The sequence below is a fragment of the Leptinotarsa decemlineata genome, unplaced genomic scaffold, assembly GCF_025532065.1.
Source record: "Leptinotarsa decemlineata unplaced genomic scaffold, Ldec_3_MD MMD2_tig00026363_RagTag_RagTag, whole genome shotgun sequence".
Taxonomy (NCBI): Eukaryota; Metazoa; Arthropoda; class Insecta; order Coleoptera; family Chrysomelidae; genus Leptinotarsa; species Leptinotarsa decemlineata.
The window spans coordinates 2,307,052-2,321,425 of NW_027412706.1; the positions used below are offsets into that span (position 1 = coordinate 2,307,052).

Consider the following 14,374-nt stretch of genomic DNA (forward strand, 5'->3'; position numbering starts at 1 on the left):
ACTTGGAATTGAAATAAAAAAAATAATAATAATAATAAGAGGAAGTGAAGAAAAATGCTCCAACCATCGCATTGTTCAATGTGTACCAAACCAAAAAACAGTGTACACCCTTTATTTCACTTCCTTTTCCTTTATTCAATATAAACTTAACAAATATAAACTTAAAACTACCATAATTAAATACTCCTAACTAACCTAAAACTAATCTTACATTTACACTTCATCTACAAAAAGAGTGTCCATAACTGTCACTATTTTTTTGTACAGCTTTATCGAAGAGGTCTCTGCTTTACACCTTTCCTGCAGAGATGCATAATTCCGATCTATTTCGGCCATTTCCTTTTGGATTTCCCTCCGTCGGTTATCCATTTCAGCCATTTGTCGCTTCATGGTAACCAACGCGGCCTCGCTAGATCGGGCAGCTCGTTCTGCTTTCTTGCATCTCTGCAGAAAAACACTCATCTTTTCACTAACCTCTCCGATAGGCTGTGGCACCAACACCTCAGGATCCGCCGGTGTCGCTGGCAGCGGTGGTAGTCGCGTCACCAACGGCGACAATATCACCAACTCCGGAGAAGGACTCCTCGGAATTTCCACTGCTGCTGGTGCTGCTGCTGGTGTGGAGGCCCTCTTACGAGAGGTCGAAAAACTACCTGCATAAGGATTAGTCCTATTGCAAGTAGCTCGGTACTTTGAAATAGGACCAACCTTTGCTGCAGGTCGTTGGCAAACCTTCTTCACAGCCCTGACTTCCTCCTCCTCCTCGAATAAGTCAGGGCTAGAAGATCTGCACCTAACTCGCGAACGCGAAGTGGTTGGCTGGTCAACCGTCACCGCTCTCGAAGATGCTGCCTCCTCCTGGTCAGCGGACACCGGCAGAATAGACGCCACAGCATTATTCACCTCCTGTGTATTGGTTGCCATTCTGAAAAAGAAGAAATAATACAAAGTTAGTTGATATAAAAAATAACATTCCTAATTTACTTACTCAAATATCAAGTTGGTCGTTGGAACGTACTGCCTTGTTGTGGAGTGGACTGCTCTCGATGAGATGACTTCTCGAACTGAATGTTGTGGAGTGCTCTCCGGAGGGTATCGACTTCGATGCGTGAGCGGTGGGAAAATGGTGGGAGCGCACATGCGCGATGAGGGTAGGGGTGTACATGCGCAAATGTTGGGAGTCGGGGGCGGGGCTTCGGGAGGGGAGGGGCGGGTCTTCGGAAAGGGGGCGGGGCTTCGGAAAGGGGCGGGGTATCCGAAAAGTTGGTGGCGATGGGGGGGGGGGGGGCGTGGCCCTAACGGGCCCCGCCCACTGCCTGGGCTCCGCCCAGGTGGGTGGGGCCTCCGGCCCCAGGTAGGCGGGACATCTGGAGAGACATCTACGCCCTCTTCGCGCGCGCGTTCGTAACATAATATGCAACCGAACACCTAACCTAACGTATTAACGTATTAACGTAACCTAACCTAGTACGCTAACCTACCGCTATGCAACCGAACACCTAACCTATCGTATGTATTAACGTAACCTAACCTGGTACTCTAACCTACCGCTATGCAACCGAACACCTAACCTAACCTAACCTAACCTAACCTAACCTAACCTAACCTAACCTAACCTAACCTAACCTACAGTAACTATTAACCTAACCTAACGAGGGAATACTAACCTAACACCTAACCTAACGTAAGTATGCAGCTAACCTAACGTAGCTATTAACCTAACCTAACGAGGGAATACATTCACCATGTTGGTTCCATTAATACATCATCAGTTGGTTTTGGTTTTGGTTGTATTATTCTATGATTTGGATTAATGTTCAGTCCTGGATATCCCAGTCCACCTGATGATGATGGCCTGACTTTATAGTTTCTCTCCAAAACTTCTTTATGGTTTTTCTCCAATACTTCAACTCTCTGTTCCAGTACATCATACTTTTTCATTGTAGTCCCTGTTATGTTTGACATAGCATCAAATTTTTTATTTGTAGACGCTGTTATGTCAGACATGTTTATGTCTACATAACTTGTAAGTTTGTCAAATTTACGAGTGAAAGTTATCCGAGCCTCTGCAATTTTATCGTCAAATGCTTGCCGGGCGTCCCGAGCAATATTGCCTATTGTGGATTGTATTGCAGCTTGTAGGGCTAGAAGTATAACTTCCTTTGCTCCATTAATTTCCCCCTCAAGATATGATACAGTTACACAATCACTCTTGTCAATTGGTTCACTTGTATTTTTCAATATTTTCCTTTGCATGTCATAATGACCATCTTTTGTTAATTTAAAACCATTCCCAGGAGGACCTCGAATGACATTACCACCCCATTTTCTTTTTCTACCAAACTTATCGATTGTTTTAGACATTGTGCACTCTACGATGATTCTCTTCAAACTGATATTTCTATCATTTACATTATACTATATATTGCAGTAATTGATTAGGGAAATAGAAATAATACAAATAAAATTTTAATCATTTTATATTCATTACAGTAATACATATACATACATACATAATATATTAATATCACATTACTTCTATCATATATTATTAATTATAAATGGCTACATAAATATCAATATTGAATTTTCCGGTTTTGAAGATATTGAATGATATTTCAATCATTGATCTCGGCAGATAATAAATTAATCAATTGATCCAATGGAGTCTCCTGAGATTGTGATTGTTGAATAATATTACTTATCCAACGAATGTTCTCATTTGGATCGTTTTCATAAAATTCAATATCATTATGACCCCAAGGAAGAGTGTGGGTAGTATTCGGAATGATAAATCGTTTATCATCGTGATATGATAATGCAACTTTATTTTTTAATTCAGTATACATATCATGTAACACGCTTCTAAATGAATTCATCTTTCTGAATATCATACCACCTTGTTCGACGATTTTTTGATAATCTTCGCATGTCAATTCATTCTTTATTACAGATCGTTTAACCCCTTTGGCTTTCTTAAATTCACCATCAACAGATTTCACATAATATGCTTTAGCACCTGTACCATAAAAACTCATGATTGGATCATTTGGAAATTCATCTTTGAAGTTACCCAAGACTGAACTTGTTACTGGAATATTGAATTGGTTAACTATACTGTAATTGGATGTATCAAATCTACTTATGTTAGTTTTTATGAATTCATAAAAATTTTCTGTGTTTACTTTAAGAATGAGCGAGTCGGTATCTGTGTAAAGTAAAGAGACATTTTCATCAAAGTGTTGTTTGATGCATCCATAGAAAAAGTCATACATGACTGTTTTAGATAATTCTAATATGGAAAATCCCAAATATAATGGTTTATCGTAATGAACCTTCACTCTACCCAATTGAATGGCAACGAAATTATCAGTGAAAATTGAACAATTTTTGAAATTTGGTTTGGCTATGAGAGTGCTGGCACCTATATTTTTCTTTATATTTTCCCAATGTGTAACGAGTCTAACATCAATTCGATTATCTACATTCTCCATTGTCTTTCCATACACCGCATTATTCATTAGTTTATAGAAATCTTTAACAGATTTGTTGTTAGACCTATTACGCATTTCAGTATTAAGATCTATATAGGGTTTCATCCAGCATGATTGTTTGAATTTCAATACTCTATGTGTATTCATTACAATCAATCCATTTTTGACAGCTTGCTGTAGATTCCTATAATGAACAATATATTTTCTTTTATCATTCAAATTTGGAATTAATTTGGGAATTTTCGATTGTGTACGAGGTGGTATTATTTTTTCGACTAAAAATGGAAGGTCAGAATGTTTATCATGCAACTCTTGTGGATAATGAATGTCCACTTCAAATACATACCCATACGGACTATCAGTACTCACATCCATCACATCGAGATTAAGAATTTCATTTGGTGTCAACCATGTAAATTCACTTGTTGGTAGAGGTTGTGACATACTGTGACCGTATAGATTTGTTGCATCTAAATATGTAATGAATGTGGAAGGTTCGTTGGGATTATAATTGGGTAAAAATCTATTATTTGCTATATGTTTCCTCTCGCTACATTGACTAATTCCACCTCGTATACCTTTTTGAAAAAAGTGAATCATATCAATGTCAGTTAGTAATTCCAATTCAACATTAGTGAACTTCAACATGGCATCCCATGATAATCCAGGTGCAGTGTAATATTGTGCCGGATCTAAGTTATATATCTCTAAACTTGTGGTGCGGAAGTTTTCAAAAATATCACATAGTAGCAATACATCCGACTTCAAATACAAATCAGAGTATTCCCCCAAATTCTGACACTCGAATAAATTCCAAACTTTTCTAGCCCTATCATAATCAGTTTCCGATATATGTTCACAATTGAGTGTGTCATAAAACTGATTTTTTGTCGGAAGTAATGGATAATTCAATTTGTCAATGTCATCAACAAAACTATATGGAAATACACCTTTCTGTCTCATCAAATTGAATTTCTCAATTTGTGGGAAATGTTTGTGCATCTCCAAACATTGATCGGAGGTCAAGTTTGCACCCAACTTCTCCAACGAATTAGTCATAAATTTATAACTATCGATAAATCTCATTTTGAGATAATTCTTCCTAACCACACCATCTTTATCGGTATAGCTGTGTGTAAAGAGATGCTTCGTGAAAGATATATATTTCTCTTTAGTTTGCGGGATAACATCAACTTTCTCTTTATTCCTATACAATTCTTTTATGAATAAATGACAATCATAACCACTTAAATTATGAAAAATGATAGGTATGAAGTTTGGTATTTTGAAATTTAAATTACATTTCGAGTGAGCGGCATGTGATCTTTTCTTTCCTGTGACATGACAATGATCTCTTACTTTGACGTCACCATCAGTAAATGCTTTATTACATATACCACAAGTTCTGGCTGCAACAAACTGTTCTTCTTCTTCGACAGTTTGTGTATCCATTGGTTTAGGGTTTCTGAGATGATTTTCATGTATCTCTTTCAAATCATCTTCAATGCTACTCACAAATTTCTGAGCTGCATCTACACCCCTATATGTAACAAATTTTGTCAAATCATCATTATATGAACACTTTATCAAATAAGCAAATGAATATGGGGCATGTTTGAATGTTTTAATCGTGTATGAACTTCCAGGATTTGGCTCATTCACATGAATCGGTTTAAGCACTGATTCAAAATCAGCATACACTACAAATGGCACCCTCATTTGCCTCTCAAAGTTTTCAAACATTAGTTTATTTTCCGCAACCATTCTACCATATTTATTGATCTTTAAATTAGTAGTTGGTGTTGTGGTACTAATGTGATTACAATCATACATATTATGACGTAAAAGCAATCTCTCATCAGAAAAATATATCAAACATCCGTCACAAAAATATTTTTTCTGTCTATGAGCTGATAGTTGATTAGAAACTAATCTTGAAAGATCTTTGATCCAACAATAGTGACCATTACCGGAGTCATCAGTTATAAACAACAAATTGACATGTCTCCGGAGTCTTCTCTGTGAGTATCGCAATGGACCAATCACTTCATACTTCATTTTACCCTTCTCAAATGTACTCTCTAAACCGTAAACATTAATTGAAATATCATTCCTATCTTCGAATATTTCGATACTCTTATTATTAACTTTAACCGGAAAATCCATACCTGTGACATCTGAAACAGTGGAAAAATGTGGATATGACGTAAGTTCGGACACTCGACTATCTGCAGGATATAATGCTGATGTTATAGCCCAGGCAAAACAATATTGATCTTCATTACGAACATTCACAACAGCTTTCTTCCATTGAATACATTGAGGCAGCTTCACATATGAACGTCCTTCCAGTGGACTGTATTTATTAATGTTGACCTCGAGAAACAATATTTTTTCACAAGTCCAACCTGAATTATAAAAAAAAAAAATTACTATTCAATCTTATTGAAATTTTTAAAAAATAAATACCTGAGTCACGATCCTGGAACTCAGTCGTTTGAGCCACAATTACATCACGGAATCCATCAAAAACAGCATTCAAATCTGAAGATTGGTCCACTATTTTATTTTGGGAATTAAATGACTTCGTGTCCCTCGAATCATCAGTCTGAAGAATATAATTCCCAAAAACTTCCATATTCACCTTGATGCTTTTATGGATCCTGATGGCTGATTCCAGTAATTCAATGACCTTCTGCCTAATCTTATTGAAAAATGACATGTAGTCACTGGTTACAATCGAACTCTCCACCCTGTATGTAGCAATGCGGCAATTGAATGCATTCGTTATAATTTGAACACCGTCAGACAATTGAACACATGCATTATTTTTATGACTCATGGTTCTTCGGTGAGAATTCACTTGGCTCATAGGAATTGTCACATTACAACAATTGCACGTATACATAGGTGTTGCATTATCCACTCTCACCCGTTTCACTGCAGGCCCTCCTTGGCAACTCTGGAGCTGATGCCGACGAAGATTATCACTACGAGTGAAAGATTTACCACAGTCACAGGAATACATTTTATATAATAGTTCTCACTAACTCACTTGATGTAAACTGACATAGCCAACACTCGTACGCTTCTTAAATACACTCTGATAGGACCCGTCAAGCCAACCCCACTTCTCAACTACATGCGCCAAGATTACCTCCCAACTGAATGCGATAACAGATGTCGATATACGAGCAAGCAGTGGTCGTTGCGGTCTCGGAGAGGGTAGACGCTAGGCAAACAGTCCTCGGCTGCCGTTGTGTCACCATCGATAGCGGGGCTAGAGCGAACCTTCATCGCTTCAGGAGAGGTGAGGGCAGACCGATGAATACGCATTACTCTGCCACACGTCGTGGAGTGAACATGTCGCTCTCTAGCCGTTGAACGGTTATTGCTGTGACGTCACTCCACTACTAACTTGGTGCCCTAACACCGATGGAGCATTTATTACTTGGAGGATCTTCGAAGTATGCAGACGTATGTTTGTACATAGACAAACAAGCACATGATGAAACCCTGTACCGTGCATTCTCCTACACACACACATAAACACACAAAATCTCATATGAAAAAAAAAATCTGAACGATCCATGCACCAGACACTTCAAGGTCACAATGCCTTGACTTCACTGCACAACAAAAAAACTTCACCAAACAACAACCAATAAAAAAAGCAATTAATACGTCATAGTGGTGGGGGGAGGCCGAGAATCAGCTGTAAACAACTACTATTGTGACATACTTCTCGTCATTCTTTACTATTTTAGTTATAGGTAAAAAAAATGTAGTCACTATTAATGATTCTCACAGAGTCCCATTTAGAAGAGCATAGACAGTAAATTTGTGCTAATATATCAATGAAATCTTTGTTTTTAAGTATAGTATTTCCTGTTTCAAAAAAATTCCTTGGGGTGTCACAATTGGACGCCACAAATTCTAATTGTGACATGAATTGGTTTTAAATGTGACACATTCCTCTTGGATAGCGTGTAAATGTAATGATGGGATTTAGTTTATTTGTGATATATTGCAGATCACAATAAAGCTACAAAGTCACAAATAAACACTTTATTAAACAAAAAAAAAAGTTTCTTCTGAGAAAACTAATGAACATATTTCTATAACAAACGTATACATATGAACATTATAAAAAAAACAGCACATGTATGTAAATGTTTCTATTGGACGTAGATCCCATCAAACTTCACAGAGAAACGCAGTTCTCCGCGGCGTCCCTTCAAAGGTGGAGGTAATATTTGCAGAACATCATGCATTTTAATGATATCCGTGTCTTCTATTTCGGGCCAAATAAAACTGTCACCTTTTCTTTTTAAAAAAATCACTTTGACGGTATCATCTGAAGAGTAAGTTTCTAAGACTTTTCCTACAAACCTCTTCACTGTTTTTTTGTTGCATATGTTGCAATAATCCAAGAATCATTCTTTACAGAAGCTTCCTCGTCGGTTTCCATATTTTCTTTTTCAGCTTCTACCAAGTCTTGTAAAGTTTCTATACCGTCATATTTTTCATTAAGATTATCAACAGATTTCTAAATCAAATTCGGAGCAACTAGTATCAGTATCGCTTGCTTCAATCTCTTTTCTTTCATTTTTCGTTAACTTTTTCCTCTTATTTTGGGCCTCAGACTCTTCAAGTTGTTTTAGGTAATCATCCCTAGTTATTACATGCGCCAAATTAGAGTTAAGCACTTTTTTTTTAACTTTGGTACTAGATGGCCTTGCAATTTTTTTCAATAAAAGTTCTTCAAAAGTTCTAATTTCATCCGATCGAGATGTGTCACTCTCGCCATAACTATTAGAGGTCGATGGTTGGGCAGCGACTTCTAAATTCAGTGCTTTTTCGTCATTGACGTTAGAGTTCTTTGGTTGAGGCAGTTCTGTGTCACTCAAATTAAAGTTGCAGGTTTTAACAGCAAGTCTATTAATGGGATTTTCACTAAGCAAACGGTCATCATACAAACCTGTTACTTGAAAAGATCTTTTTATCAAATGTTGTGGCATGCTGGTCCAGACCTTGCCAACTAGAATAGAAAATTCTACCTTGCTCATACCGACCCCATAATGTTCTCTTTGCCACTCTGTTACTTTTTCATCCCAATTTTTTTAAAGGTGCCAAATGGTATTGCATCTAGAAGTGTAGAACGTGTGTGGTGTGGGGCGGAAATTTTAGCAGACAAATATTTTCTTTTTTAGCTAGTTTGATTAGATCTATGGATACATGCGACGAATGACCATCAAACAAAAGCAATAGGGGCCTATCTTGCGGACAATATTTTAAGAAGTGATTTTTAAACCACGACAAAAACAAATTTTCTGTCATCCACCCATGTGGAGTGGCTGCGTATCCGGTATTCGGATAGGCTTCAGATGGCATCCAAGCATCCCACAAGTTTTTTGCTTTATATAGTATAAAAGGAGGCATTTTGTCACCATTGGCTGAGACACAAAATAATATTGATGTGTTGCTTCTTCCACTACCGTGGGTGTGTCTGAATACAGGCTTATTTTTTTTGCAACCACCTTAGTGTTTGAAGGGTGGCTACACAAAAATGTTTCATCTAAGTTGAATATTAGCTCTGGATGGTTTAATAAATTTAAAGTTTTAACACTTTCTTCAAAAATGTCAAAAAACCCACTGATTATTTCAGGGGTAGTTTGTTCTGTGCGAATACTTGGGTTTCTTGCAAGATAGCTGTTGCCTCTTACAAAATCCTATAAACCAATCGTTTTGTGGAATTCCATTTTTAAACCTAGTTGAAATATCATTTCTCTTAACGTATGTACCAACAAGATTTAGTATTTCTTTCCGTGAAAGACCGAAACCCCAACGATTTAATGTGTCCAAGTGCTGGGCCAATTAATTTTCTGTCTCTTTCGGCAGATCTGGAACTTTTCCTGGACGATCCTTCTTTGCTGCCGGTCTATTTTGCCACCCTTTGCATCTAGGAATCAATGTACTTCGCGGAATGTGATAAAAAATGGAGGCTTTTTTATACGATAGATGACTATTCTTAATAGCATCTATTGCTGCAGTTAAGTCATCTCTATTGTATGCTTTTGTTTTAATCGATTTTTTCTGTTTGTCCATTATCAATATGTATGTACCTAAAAAAGGACTTATGTTAGGATAAAGTATTTAGTAGGAGGTATAATTGTGACACAAGTGTCACAATTAAGCTATTTGGATAATCACAATAAAACCCACACAGTGTTTTTGGAGTATTAATGTGACACCCCTTCCAAAGCCATATTTATTGAGTTTGTAGGTTAGATAGTGGTAACAACTAAAATCCTATCCTCCTACCTTATTATACTCCAAATACCACTGTTGAAAGTTGACGCGTTTTAGAATGGATCAATTTTCAAGTGTAAACAAAAAAATTTATATATATTGCGCCATACCTTTATTACGACAGGTCCTCATAATATGCACTCGACGGCAACAGAAATCCAACTGGAGGTGCACCGGCCAGCGAGATAGTGTAACGGCGTTGTCATGTCGCCGTGCGCGGCAAATTCAAATAACAAGTGGAATGTGTCACATTTAGCCACCTGTCACAATTACCCGAATGCACTGTAATCAAATTTTATGGACAGGACTGCCAGTTTCACCCAGATAACTACAACCCTCATTACTTTCGAAATCGATCAATTTCGATAAAATAGTAAAATAAGTGTGAATGATATCTGGAAATCAACTAATTGGTATTGAGAAAGACTGCGAATCCTTTCTGAACATCTAAAAATCAATGAGCTTCTTGAGATTTCTAGAGAGGTTGACAATTGACTCTAGAAGTATCTTCTTTTCTTCGAAGGAATAAACAAGGTATTGTGAAAATTAATAGTTACAATTAACAGTTACTGTTACTGTTGCCGATGATGCCCAAGGAGGACACATCCTGCCTTTTTTCGTATTCCCACTGAAACAATTTCAAGACCACATGATACGTAAGGGTCCCGTTGGTTGTGCTGGGGCTGGCAACGCTAGCTGTTTCTACAACATTTGAAAGACAAGTCAAACCTACAGTTGATCAAAAATGCTTGTTACTGCTCGACAACCATGCATCGCATATATCTATCCAAGCTCTATATTTTTGTGAAGAAAATGGAAAAGTACTGCTATCGTTTCCACCCCATAGCATACACAAACTTCAGCCAATGGATGAAGCAGTATCTGTTCCATTCAAGAAAATGATAAACACCGCTACGGACAACTGGATGCGAAATCACCCTGGCCGAACGATGACTATTCATTGCATTCCTAGGATTGTTAGAGAAGCATTTTCTCTTTCTATCACTAATATAAATGCAATTGCTGGATTCACCTGTACCAGCATTAATAGAAATATAGTTATATGATGGAATCGGCCGATACTTGATGAAAATCCATAACTAACGTATTCCAAAAACACTTTATTGTGAGATTTTCACTAAATTGTTTTACAAAAACGCAACACGTGTTTCGCCATACAATGGCTTCATCTGGCGTGTCTTTCAACTAATTCTACACATTCAATACTAAATATATATATAGTTTATGGAGTACCTCAAATCAAAGTACCTGTAAACGAAGTACCTGAATTTTAAGTAGCTGATATTTTACCTGAGTTTCTAACGAATTAAATTACCTGCACTTATGTTCCATTTCCACATTTGTAAAAATATATTCAGTAACGGAGAGTTATTGAGTTCTAATTGATCATTCAGTAGATTACCCGAATTCCTGAATCTATTGATTTCTAAACATTCTGGAAGATTGAGTTTCAAACTCTTCTCTTCTAAATGTAACACCTCGTACTCATGATTGAACTCATGTCCTTCTGCTAAAAGATGGTTTGCAAATGTGGAATTGGTCTTTCTATTTACAAAACTACTCCTATGTTCTTTAATTCGTTGGAAAAATGTTCTTCCTGTTTGGCCAATATACAGTTTTGGACAAGAGCCACAAGTCAGCTTATATACTCCTGATCTATCCGACACCAAAGTTTTGTCCTTATTGTTTTTAATAAATTTACTTAGGTTATTATTCGTTCTATAAGCTACGTTTACGCCTTCTTTCTTCAAAAAACGGGCAATATTCCTGTTTGGTTCCCCCACATATGTCAATGTCTTATAACTAACGTTATCGCATCTTGAATATGGGTAGACCAGATCCATGGCTTGCTTTTGTCGTTTTTTGGAAAGAATGGAGCTTACAATATCTACCTTATAACCGTTATTAATCGCGATTTGTTTGATCAAATTCACTCTTTCTGGAAATCCCTATCAGACAGTGGAATATTCAATAATCTGTGAAGCATACTATTGAATGCAGCAACTTTATGCTGGTACGGGTGTGTGGAGGAATTATGTATGATAATGTCCGTGTACGATGGTTTGTGGAAAATTGCAAACTCATGTTTATTGTTATTTTTCGTAATGGTTAAGTCCAGGTAATTTATTGAATTATTCACCTCCCTCTCAGTGGTGAATTTTATTGACGGGTGGATGGAATTGGCATATTCAATGAACTTGCCTAATTGCCTATCTGTACCAGTAAAACATACAAAAACGTACAAAAAACTGTTGGCTAACTGATTATTATGGATTTCATACTCTATGTTATCCATGAAAATTTCCGCCAGTAAGAGACTCAAAGGATTCCCCATTATTAGTCCTTTATTGCATGAAAAGAATTCTCCGTCAAACTGGAAATAATTTTGAGACACAGAAATGGTGAGTAAATCAACAATCTCCTGTTTTATCAGTGGATTCACGTGGTTTTTGTCTAAGAGACACTCCACTAGTCCAATTGTTTCAGTTGGCGGGATACTGGGAAATGAATTTTGGACATCGAACGATATTAATTTTGAGTTATCTGGGAGGATTACGTCTTTAATATTATCCACTAATTTATAAGAATTATTTATACTAAATTCAGGCTTGAAATTGGTATAGGTTTGAATCAATTTAATCAGGATTTCTGAGATTTTAACGGTAGGTGCCGTTACGAACGATACCACTGGTCTAATCGGGAAATTGGTTTTATGTAATTTAATAAGAGAATACAGTTTTGGTGGTTGTGGATTCATGATCAATGCTCTACATTTATTCTTTCCATTCATAACCAATTCTATTGTTTTGAGAGTTTCCTTAACCTTTTTCTGGTACATAGTTGTCGGATCCTTCCTCAGAATTTCGTAGCTTCCTGAATTAAGGAAATCTAGAGTTTTTCCTATGTAGTCCTTTTTATTTGATGCAATAACCGTTCGACCTTTATCTGCTCTTGTAAAAATCACTTCATTATCTTTAACTTTTTGCTTAATTGATTTTACAATTTTACTTTCTCTATCAGACTGAATTTGATCAACCGGTTCAGATTTCAAAATGTTTGCCGCAACATGTTTATTATAACTACAGGTACCTCTCAGAGCCAGCTCTGTTTCTATACCTAAACATTCTATGGTCGAAGAATTAATATATGGTTTTATGTTATGACTGAGACCTTTTTCCAATAATCTCGTTTCCTTCAATGCAAATTTTGTGTCGGATAGATTTACAAATCTATCGAAAAACTTATGATTAGAATAGTTTTCCAAACTTTGGACCTGTTTCTCGGTAAGTTCAAACTGAATCAATCGTTGGAGTTTATTCTTTTGTATCAGATATTTTTTATGAATTATATCATTAACGTTTTCACGAGCATCTGTGTCCAAAGTTTGGAATTCTATATAATGCAATCTGAATAATAATTCAAAATATATTACTTTCAAATAAATATTAAATATATCTCTCTTACAATATAGGAATTTTCTTTCTACCTTCATCCATTTGTTTCTTCCATGTTTTGTGTCGTTAACGCACATTTTAGAATTAGTTTGAAAAACCAAATGGCCAAAATGTCCGTAGGGGCTTTCTTCAGATATATGATGGAATCGGCCGATACTTGATGTGCGTTAACGACACAAAACATTTGGTTTTTCAACCAATGTATAAAAAACAGAGTACATCCCAAATTTACCGCCCTGAAGACCAACAATAGAAGTATAGCAGCCCAAGAAGCAATCAATCATGGAAGAAACAAATGGATGAAGGTAGAAAGAAAATTCCTATATTGTAAGAGAGATATATTTAATGTTTATTTGAAAGTAATACATTCTGAATCATTATTCAGATTGCATTATATAGAATTCCAAACTTTGGACACAGATGCTCGTGAAAAAGTTAATGATATAATTCATAAAAAATATCTGATACAAAAGAATAAACTCCAACGATTGATTCAGTTCAAACTTACCGAGAAATAGGCCCAAAGTTTGGAAAACTATTCTAATCATAAGTTTTTCGACAGATTTGTAAATCTATCCGACACAAAATTTGCATTGAAAGAAACGAGATTATTAGAAAAAGGTCTCAGTCATAACATAAAACCATATATTAATTCTACGACCATAGAATGTTTAGGTATAGAAACAGAGCTGGCTCTGAGAGGTACCTGTAGTTATAATAAACATGTTGCGGCAAACATTTTGAAATCTGAACCGGTTGATCAAATTCAGTCTGATAGAGAAAGTAAAATTGCAAAATCAATTAAGCAAAAAGTTAAAGATAATGAAGTGATTTTTACAAGAGCAGATGAAGGTCGAACGGATATTGCATTAAATAAAAAGGACTACATAGGAAAAACTCTAGATTTCCTTAATTCAGGAAGCTACAAGATTCTGAGGAAGGATCCGACAACTATGTACCAGAAAAAGGTTAAGGAAACTCTCAAAACAATAGAACTGGTTATGAATGGAAAGGATAAATGTAGAGCATTGATCATGAATCCACAACCACCAAAACTGTATTCTCTTATTAAATTACATAAAACCAATTTCC

The 14,374-nt window shown here is 36.3% G+C and overlaps 1 protein-coding gene across 1 annotated transcript; it reads right to left on the reverse strand.

Annotated features, from left to right (window-relative positions):
* Nucleotides 1-213: 213 nt before the first annotated feature.
* Nucleotides 214-1,192, reverse strand: LOC141486693 (uncharacterized). The gene is made up of 2 exons (XM_074185143.1): nt 989-1,192; nt 214-925 (listed from the first exon to the last, which is right to left on the reverse strand). The coding sequence occupies exons 1-2, from the start codon at nt 1,138-1,140 to the stop codon at nt 214-216; spliced, it is 864 nt and encodes a 287-aa protein (XP_074041244.1). The 5' UTR covers nt 1,141-1,192.
* Between the last annotated feature and the right edge of the window lie 13,182 nt (nt 1,193-14,374).